We start from the raw sequence: 9,792 nt of genomic DNA, 5'->3' as shown, positions 1-9,792 counted from the left end.
ATTCTAACCGGGCCGTGTGGTAAGGGCACCTTCCCGGGGCAGGCTCACACCAGGCCCCCCACCCATGACGGTGGCCAGGGGCTCAGCACCGTGGCAGGAAGCACCAGTCCCTGCTTTGGGCAGGGTCACTAGACAAAATACAGAGACCAGTTTCAATTTCGGGGAAACAGCAAATACTTGGTCCGTGTAAATATTGTGTGGGAGATTTATATTGAAGATTATCCCACTTACCCAAAATCCCAATGTGCCTGGCTGTCTTGTGTCTGTATTTGCTGACTCGGCCGCCCTCCTGGGAGGTCTCTGTGGGTCAGCTGCCAGCATGACCCACCCCGGAAGTGAATCCAAAGGGCACTCTGCCTACCCATGTCCTACTCTGCCGTCATGCAGCTTCAAGGGCCCGTCCCCCCATGGGGCTGGCGGGGAGACACCAGCCCCTCCACAGGCCTCTCTGAGCCACCTGCCCCCACCCTCCTGACTGGCAGCAACCCCAGGGGTGTTGTGGGCTGGATGCACCCCCTGAGATTTCAGGCCCCGACCCTGAGACCTGCGCTATGACCTACGAGGCAAGAAAGGGCTTTGAAAAGCTACTAAATTAAGGGCCTTGGGATGAGATTGTCCTGGATTACCCAGGTAGGTCTTCGATGCAATTGCAAGTGTCCTTGTAAGAGGGATGCGGAAGGAGACGTGGCGCAGAGGCAGAGATCGGAGTTATAGCCACAGCCCAGGCTCAAGAGGCCACGAGTGGCCCCTGCCCTCGAGCCCCTGGGCCCTGCCAGCACCTTGATTTTGTCCCGGTGATTCTGATTTTGGGCTGTGAGAGCCCCTTGCTGTCACTTTAAACGGCCAGCTGACATTTGTTGTGGGACCTCACACACTACGGGAGCCTGCTCTTGGCCTGGAGTCTGCCCTGGGAGCAGGCTGGGGGTCTGCTTCCCCCCCCCCTCGCCCGCCCCCGTCAGCTCCAGGTGCAGCCCCCACGGGCAGGCTGGCGCCGCTTCCTGTGGCAGGGCCAGTCCTTGCCGACCAAGCTCAGGCTTGGCCAAGGGTTCTGGGGGTGGCGTTCCTGGGGGTGCCGGGCCCAGCTGAGGAGCAGGGTGGACACGGTGCCGCCGCAAATGACCGGCTGGGGAGGGGACCCCAGGAAAGTGGGTGAGGAACGGTAGTGTGTGAGAGAGAGTCCCTCGTGGGGAAGGGGCCCTCAGCCCTCATCCGGTTCTCGGAGACCCCGAAACACCCAGCCCCCACCCCCACGCTGCAGATCCGCAAAGCCCCTCCTGGCAAGCCAGACCGGCGGGCCTTGGGAGCCGGCCTCCCGGGCGGGCGGGCCCACCCCTCCCCGGGCAGCGCAGGACCCGCCGGGCCCCCCAGCAGCAGGCGCACACAGCTCGGGTGGCTCAGTTTATTGGTGAAACGGGCACTGAGCGTGGCGAAGGCTGGATGCGGAAGCGGCGGTGGGGGCTCTTTTCCTCTTGAAGAACTTCCACTGGACCTTGATGGCGAGCATCCAGTCGCTCACGGACGGCCTCTGGCAAACGGAGGTGCAGACATGCTTCTGGCGGGGGGGCGGGGCGCCGGGGCGGGGGCGGGGCGCGGGGCGGGGCGCGGCGCCGCGGGGGCGGGTCGCGCCGCGGGCGCCCGCGCTTCACTTGCCCGCCTTCTGCGCCTTCTGCGCCGACTTGGTGACTTTCCCGGCGCCGCCGCTCTTCTTCTCCACGTTCTTGATGACGCCCACGGCCACCGTCTGCCGCATGTCGCGCACGGCAAAGCGGCCTGCGGGGAGGGTGTGAGGGTGTGAGGGTGTGAGGGCGCGGCGCTCCCCGCCCGCCCCGGCCGCGCCCCGCCCCGCCCAGGCCCGCCCGCCGGGATGCAGCCTCCGGCCGGGCCGGGCTGCGGCCCTCGCTGGGCTCTAGGCTCCCGTGAAATCGGCGTGTCCCTAGGTGTCTGCGCGGCAGCCACTAGAGCTGTGCGCCTTGGGTGGGTCACTTGGAGAGGGGGCACCCCCAGACCTGCCCAGGGGCCACGGTGCTCCCGGAGAGGGGGCCGGTCTCCTGCTAAAGCTCCAGGCGCACGGAAAGTCAAGGCCCCTCCCTGCAGCGGCGCCCGGCCGGCCCCTCGCCCGCTCACCCAGAGGCGGGTACTGGGAGAAGCTCTCCACACACATGGGCTTCCCCGGCACCATCTCCACGATGGCCGCGTCGCCCGACTTCAGGGACTTGGGGTTGTCCTCCAGCTTCTTGCCGGAGCGCCGGTCTATCTTCTCCTTCAGCTCCGCGAACTTGCAGGCGATGTGGGCCGTATGGCAATCGATGACCGGCGAGTAGCCGGCGCTGATCTGCCCAGGGTGGTTCAGAATGATGACCTGCGGGCAGAGTGGCATAAGGCCATCAGTGACGGTGGGCATCAAAGCAGGGGGAGGCTACAGCCCACCTCCCGGGGCCCTGGGGCCCGGGGCGCTGACTGGAAAAAGGTCCAGCGATGGGACAGACTGGACGCCGAGGTCGGCACTGAGCATTTGGAACGAGTGGAGATCAACCAGCCACGCGGGACGAACAGCAGCCGGCGCCCTGTTCGGAAGTGCTAGTAAGTCCCCCCCCCCCCCCCCCACGCCAGAACTACGACTCTGATGACAAAACCGGCCTCAGTTTTTGCATTTCAATTACATCTCAATGAGGCCGGTTTTTAAATCGTCCTCGTCATGTGAGGAGTGACCAGAGGGTGCAGCGCTAGTGTGAGAATGCAGGCGCCTCTGCAGTAAGTGGTTAAAGCACCTTCAGGACCCAACGGGGCCTCGGTGCAGCCCGAGTGACAGGCCCGGGCGCCCCCAACGCACCCTTCCTCGGAGCCCTAACCCTGTGCCAACCTCTCCCGGCCTGGAGGTCGTGTGTGCAAAGCCAGGGTCTGAGTTCTCCCAATGCCAGGCCAGGGGGAGCCACTGACTTCACCGAGGACGGCCCCTGACCCCTGCGGGAAGGGCCACCCACCTGGGAGGTGAACTGGGCGGCCTCCTGGGGGGGGTCGGACTTGCTGTCCCCACACACGTTGCCCCGGCGGATGTCCTTGACAGACACGTTCTTCACGTTGAAGCCGACGTTGTCGCCGGGCAGGGCCTCGCTCAGAGCCTCGTGGTGCATCTCCACCGACTTCACCTCCGTGGTGATGTTCACAGGCGCAAAGGTCACCACCATGCCAGGCCGAAGTGTGCCCGTCTCCACTCGGCCCACAGGCACGGTGCCAATGCCTGGGCCCAGGAAGGGGGCCGTGAGGGGCAGGCGGGCCAAACGGGTGCCCCTGGTCCCCCTGGCAGGCAGGGGCGTGGCCACATGGAGGGAGTGAGGGGGCAGGGAGACCCCAGACGAGGCAGACACACAGAGGCTCGCACAGGGACGGGGGCCCCGACCCACGGGAAAGGAAGGGACTGCACAAGAGATCCCAGAACCTCTCAGGAGGGGGACGGGGCAAGGAGAGGCCATCCGGGCTGGGGATCCCTTCCCTGCCCCCAGGTGAGGCACTGGGATGGATGGATAGATGGACAGGGTTTTGGGGTGGGTAGGTGAACAGGTAGGCAGAGGGATGGATGAATGGTTGAATGAATGTATGAGGGATGGATGGATAGATGGATGGGTAACCCAGAAAGTGTGCAGCGTGGGGGGAGAGGCAGAAAGACCCTCACGTCGGGAGCTCCTTGCCAGGGCCCTCGTCTCAGGGGAGGGGTCTGAGGGGCAGAGCTGGCCGAGGTGGGCTGGGCGCCTACAGGAGCACCCTGTACCCTCACTCACCACCAATCTTGTACACGTCCTGCAGGGGCAGGCGCAGGGGCTTGTCCGTGGGGCGCGTGGGGGGCAGGATGGTGTCCAGGGCCTCCAGCAGGGACACGCCACTGGCGTTCCCCTCCTTACGCTCCACTTTCCAGCCCTTGAACCACGGCATCTGGGCAGGAAGCAGGCACGCATCGCATGGTAGAGACAGCCTGCTCCCCCCACCCCCTCCAGTCCCAATGGGGGAATCCTGGTGCAGGCACCGCTCTGAGGGGGCCTGGGAGGCAGGGGCGCTAAGCGCCGCCCCTTCACTAAGGGCTCATTGAGATGCTAAAACACTGACCCCTCCCAAGCTCACTGCTAACACCACAGAGACCAGGGCAGAGAGAAAAAAGGATGCAGAGCCTCCACCTCGGCCCAGACCACACACAGGGTTTCTGAGCCGAGGCACAGAGTCCAGTCTCGGCCCCAGAGGCCACGGTGCCACCATCTCTAGGCACGACCAACAGAGCATTACTCAGGCTTTTCCTGGCAGTAGACTCAGCCCCGTCTTGGCACCGAGCCCCCTGCCCACCAGCCCCAGAGGGAGACAAGGCCCGCAGCACCATGCTAAGTCCATCCACAGGGACCCTGTCCTCCAGACAGCCCAGGTCAACAGCAGTGAGGGGTCCTCACTCGCCAGCAGGCCAGGCAGGGAAGGTGGAGGTGGGGGTCCTGTGGGCCTCCCCAGGAGGGCAGAGGGTGCAGTCAGCCCCCCAGCACTACATGAGGCCCCGTGAGGAAACGTGCAATTGTAATGTGAAAACACGCAGTCCAGCAAGGTGGGCGGCCCTCCAACTGCACCCAGGCCACAAGGCTCAAGGCTGGCTCACCTGCAGGTCCCCTCCATGCCTGCCTCTCTCAGTGTGGGTGGCCGCCCTTCTGGGCCAGGGTGTCCTTGGCTTGACAGTGCCAAGGCACTACGTCTCGGGTTCAACAAATTCAAAACCCCCAGCTCCACTCGTCGCCTCCTGCCCAGAGTTCCGGGGACAGTGGCTGCCCAAGCGGCCAGCAGAGCGCCAGCCTCAGCCCTCCCAGAGCCCAGCTAGCTCCAGGCTCCAAGGGGTGCCAGGACGCTATGACAACTAACCCTGCACAGCAGCTCCCGGAGATGGCCCAGGGGCCCAGCAGCTGCCGTCTCTACAGTGTTGGCCTGGGGGGACTGTCCTAGCCTGAGAAGGGGCCGCAGAACCCTCTGCCAGCCTCGTGTGGTCCCCGAGGACACCCACAGGGGCTGGCCCCAGCACTGATGCAGATTAAGGAAGACCAGTAGGGTGAAGGGAGTCGAGGGACAGCCCTCTGACCCAGCGCCCCACCCTGACCCTGCCTGACCTTTGATCCAGTGCTCTGGGCCCTCGGGAAGAGGTCAGAGCAGCCCTCCCACCTCCCGCCAGGCACTCACATTGGGGGAGGGCTCCAGCATGTTGTCGCCGTGCCAGCCAGAGATGGGCACGAAGGGCACGGTGGCCGGGTTGTAGCCGATCTTCTTGATGTAGGCGCTGACCTCCTTGACGATCTCGTCATAGCGCTTCTCGCTATAGGCGGGCTCCGTGGAGTCCATCTTGTTGACCCCCACGATGAGCTGCTTCACGCCCAGTGTGTAGGCCAGCAGCGCGTGCTCCCGAGTCTGCCCGTTCTTAGAGATGCCCGCCTCAAACTCGCCCACTCCTGCCGCCACGATCAACACAGCGCAGTCCGCCTGCCCAGCAGGCGCAGCACCGTGAGCCCGACCTCACCTAGTGCCCAGGCCCCTCCGGGCAGCAGACAGCGGCCTGGGCACTCCCTGGGATGGGACCTGGGAATCTCGACCTTAGGACAAGTGGCAGGGGCTCATCCGTCTGTCTGTCTGGATGGATGCCCTGGCACGGCCAGGGGCTGTCCGAGTCTGTCTGTGGCACGGGTGGCCCTGACACTGGCTGACTGTCCTTAGAGGAACTATCCTGGTTGAGATGCTGAGGTGCTTAATCGGTTGTTTTCGTGACTCTGTACCAGGTGGGGCAAGAGGGACAAAGGTGAGGGTCTGTGCCCTGATGAGGAAGCAGAGGAGACCCTACTACCCTCCAATGACTCCAGAGCCCGCACCCAGGTGCCCTCTGAATGGGAGCCCTGGCCCCACCTCCCGGGCCCCTGTGGCCCCCACAGTCTGCCCACCTGGGACGTGCCAGTGATCATGTTCTTGATGAAGTCTCGGTGGCCCGGGGCGTCGATGATGGTGATGTAGTACTTGGTGGTCTCGAACTTCCAGAGGGAGATGTCAATGGTGATGCCGCGCTCCCGCTCCGCCTTCAGCTTGTCCAGCACCCAGGCATACTTAAAGGAGCCCTTCCCCATCTGGAGGGGTGGGGGCGGCTCAGGGCGCGGCCCAGGCCCCGGCCCCACTGGGAACAGCACCTCACAGCAGAGGCCCAGGCGAGAGGCAGGAAACAGGCGCCAGCCGCCATGGCTCCCCCTGGGGACCTGGAACTCTGAGGAACACTCAGAACCCAGCCTAGTGGGGCATCCTGGCTCCCCAGGCCCTGCCGTCTGCCTCCTAAATGGGCGCAACTCAGGCATCCACCAGTAGGTGGCGTAACTGCCTGTGACCGGCTCTTTGAGAGAAGCCGCAGGCCAAAGCCCTCCCCTGGCTGGTGGCTCCCCTTTATTAGAAGCTGAACCTACTCCCCCAAGATCTCTGCCTCAGCCAGAGGCCGCACCGCCACTGGGTTTCAGGCTGTCAAACCAAAAGCCCCTCTGTGATTTCTTTTTAAAGAAAGAAAGAAATCGAATGGGGTCACCAGCAAGGGCCTGGCTCTCCAGCTCTTTCCTTAGTCAGCCCAGCTTCCCGCAGTTCCGCGGCCGCTGCGCCCCTTCCTGGCCCACCTGAGCAGGGGAAGCAAAGCCAGGCTGCTGTCTGCACATACCTGTGCCCAGTGCCAGGGAGACCCCCATGCCTGGGGCCAGGACTGCCGTTAGGAGAGCAGCCTCGGTCACTGCCCAGGTGGACACAGTTCCCTGCCGTGGCTGTGCACAGACAGGGCTCTGTCCTCCCGGAGGCTGCCCAGCCAGAAGGGGCAACCCAGACAGGACCCCAAAGACCGGAACCATACACCCTGAAAACACCCTCAACCTCCCTCCAGCTCCAGACCCACAGGGAGAAGTGACACAGCTTTGGGGCCCAGGCATAGAGGGAGGTAGCTCATCGCCCCTGCCCGCGCCCCATGGCCAGAAGCTGTCCCCTCCCCGGCCCTGGTCCCAGCCACTCTGTCATCCAGGTGAGAGCCCACACAGCTCCCCCAGATGGGTGCTTCTCACAGAGCTCAGGGCGGGGGAAGGTGTGCAGAAAGCAGGACCCCACTCCACGGCCACTTCCCACCCACAGTGGTCAGAGAGCAGCTTCAAGAGAGGGGAGGTCAGCTCGCGGGGCCGCTTTCATCCTTACCAAGCCCCCCTGCCTCTCCCTCCACAAAGGGCACCTCCCTGGACAAGCAGCCCCCCCAGTCTAGCACGAGAAAATGGCGCTGACGGGCTGGGTGCCCACCAACCAGCTATTAATAGCACCTGCGTCCTGGCCCAGCCCTGGAACAAGCGAGGGCAGTGCCACCTCCAGCCCCAGACCTCAGCGCTGCGGACACGGGAACCCAACCCTGGGGGCACGAAAAACAGGCTCCAGGGCTCTCTAGTCCAGCGTGGCAAATTGTTCCAGAACCTTCTGTGCAGGGCAGAAATGCACTCTCCAGGCTACCCCTTACCCTGGGCCAGATCCAGCACGCCATCCTCCTCCCCCACCAAGCACATCCTCAGAGAGAGGCAGCCTCTGCTCCCCCCACACCACTCCCATCTGGACCCTCTGGCACACGTCCCCCACACAGGGTCCTTTAGGGCTCACGCCCCTCTTGCCCTGGAGGAGATACGCCAAGCCACGTGCCCCGGGGTCTGAGAAGGCCAGCCTAGCCTCCGAGTGGAACCCGCCCTCACGGTGGAGGCAGTGATGGGAGCCCCCACCCCTACCCCCGACTCACCTCGGCAGCCTCCTTTTCAAACTTCTCAATGGTCCTCTTATCGATGCCCCCACATTTGTAGATGAGGTGGCCTGTCGTGGTGGACTTGCCCGAGTCCACGTGCCCGATGACCACGATGTTGATGTGGGTCTTCTCCTTGCCCATGGCGTTCGAGGGTGGGAAGGGCCGTGCGACCTAGAGGGCTCTGGCTCGGGCAGGGGATGCTGAGCAGTGGCTCTGTGGGGTGATGGTGGGGGACAGGGGACAGAACCTTAGAGAAAAACCCAGCAAAGACGCAGCCCTGCACAGGCAGCCGCACATCTAGCCACAGCCCCAGCCCCAGGCCAGGCCAAGTGCCCCCGCTCCGTGGGAAGGTGAGACCCAGCCGTGCCTGACCCAGCTGAGCAAGGTGGCAACCCAAACCGCCCCCATGTACATATCCAGGCCCACAGAGGCCCCGTGAGAGTCTGACCCCCTCTGGAGACACCGAGAAACACCAGGGTGGACCAGCCCATGGCCAGTCAGGAGCCGGGGATGAGTCACCTTGCCAGCCCTCCAGTGCCCTTTCCCCATGCTGCTCTCTCCCCGAGTTCTGGGCAGGACACTGTCCCCCACCCTCACCCCCACCCCTCCCGCAGAGCCACCAGGAGGAAGGCCAGTGCTCCCCATTCTCAGGCAGGGACAGGGACGCGCCATCCTCCTCTCTCCTGCCTGGCTGGCACCAGAGACTTGCTGGCCCCAAGCTCCAACGGGACGGAGGTGCCCCGATCAGGGGCCCAGAATAGCCTGGCCCTCCCCCTCTGGGCAGGGAGGTGGGTGTCTCTGCTCTGTCCACAGGAGGAAGATCGGGCCCTTCAGCTTGGTAGGGTCGAGGTTGGGGGGCACCCTTTCCCCCTTCCCTGTGGTCAGGGCCCAGGGCCCACGCCCCTGCCCCATCCTGGAGGCCATGAAGAACCCTAGGCAGCCCAAGAGGGGCCAGGCGGCTGGGAGGGAGAGCGGGCACTGGCGTGTGGACACCAGGTGGACCCCAAGGGAGTGAGGGGAGGGGCTGCTGACCAGGGCCCCGGGTCCGCCTCCCCTTCCCCCATTCCGTCGCCCGGGCACCCCCACAAACACCAGCACTGACTCCCCTGCCCCAAACCTGCAGACACCCGAGCGGCCCCAAGGTCACAGCGCAGGGCAGGGCGACAGCCACCGCCCAGGAGCCCGGCCCCAGCCGCCGCCGCCGCCGCGTACACAAGCACCACCGAGAAGCCCCCACCCCACTCCCGCCGTGGGGACCGACCCCGGTGTCGGGTCCTGGCGCGCGGGGTGGCGGCCGGTCCCTGCGGTGGCGAGCTGCGCAGCTTCGCTGGGCGCGGGGTCCAGAGCCCTCCGCGCCAGGACCGGCCGCCGGGAGGGGACCCTCCGCGGAAAGCTGGGGGCGGGGGCGGAGACTCGGGACCGAGCGTCCTTACCGGAGCCGGGTCTCAGCCAGAGGGACTGGCGGCGCCGGCGCCGCGGTTTTATCTCTCCAGGAGGGTCCACCTATTGACGCGCGGGCGCAGTGCACCGCGCCCTGCAGCACGGCACTGCGGCAGCGCGGGCGGGGCGCGCGGGCGGGCGGGGCAGGGCCGGAGGAAGATGCGAAGAGGGAGCGAGCGACAAAGGCGCCGAGACAAGACGCACCGGAGGGAGCTCTGCGGGGAGAGAAAAACAGGCGAAGGCGAGGGGGCGGGGGAGAGCCGGGGCAGGGAGAGGGAGCCGGGGAGGAGGGAGGGCCCGAGATGGAGAGGTGCGGGGAGAAGCAGCAGAGACGGAGGACAGAGAGCAGAGGCGGAGGCCAGGCTCAGACACACCGGAGAGAGACGGGGAGAGCCTGCAGAAAGACACTTCGAACACAACGGAGGTCCCCAGGGGTGGGGCCCGAGGGGACGGGGTGGCAGGGGAGCTGGGCAGACAGCAGGGCAGGCCTGGGGGTGGGCGCAGCCTGAGGCGGGGTTCTGGGCCAGGGTTCTGAGGCATCTCCAGGATGCAGCCCA

The 9,792-nt window shown here is 65.5% G+C and overlaps 1 protein-coding gene across 1 annotated transcript; it reads right to left on the bottom strand.

Annotated features, from left to right (window-relative positions):
• Positions 1 to 1,385: 1,385 nt before the first annotated feature.
• On the bottom strand, positions 1,386 to 9,306 carry EEF1A2 (eukaryotic translation elongation factor 1 alpha 2). The gene is made up of 8 exons (XM_054723731.1): positions 9,229 to 9,306; positions 7,793 to 8,008; positions 5,946 to 6,125; positions 5,197 to 5,493; positions 3,777 to 3,927; positions 2,982 to 3,238; positions 2,125 to 2,359; positions 1,386 to 1,770 (listed from the first exon to the last, which is right to left on the bottom strand). Exons 2-8 carry the CDS (start codon positions 7,934 to 7,936, stop codon positions 1,643 to 1,645), a joined length of 1,392 nt encoding a protein of 463 aa, XP_054579706.1. The 5' UTR covers positions 7,937 to 8,008; positions 9,229 to 9,306; the 3' UTR covers positions 1,386 to 1,642.
• Between the last annotated feature and the right edge of the window lie 486 nt (positions 9,307 to 9,792).

This window comes from Eptesicus fuscus, chromosome 12 (genome assembly GCF_027574615.1).
Source record: "Eptesicus fuscus isolate TK198812 chromosome 12, DD_ASM_mEF_20220401, whole genome shotgun sequence".
NCBI classification, from domain to species: domain Eukaryota; kingdom Metazoa; phylum Chordata; class Mammalia; order Chiroptera; family Vespertilionidae; genus Eptesicus; species Eptesicus fuscus.
The sequence above is the reverse complement of the archived record's forward strand: the minus strand, read 5'-3'. Positions and strand labels throughout refer to the sequence as shown.

Coding starts and splice junctions, on each gene's coding strand:
- EEF1A2 (XM_054723731.1), bottom strand. CDS start 7,936: ATGGGCAAGGAGAAGACCCACATCAACATCGTGGTCATCGGGCACGTG. Junction 6,126..7,792: donor TTGAAAAGGAGGCTGCCGAG/GTGAGTCGGGGG, acceptor CCACCCCTCCAG/ATGGGGAAGGGCTCCTTTAA. Junction 5,494..5,945: donor TGATCACTGGCACGTCCCAG/GTGGGCAGACTG, acceptor CCTGCTGGGCAG/GCGGACTGCGCTGTGTTGAT.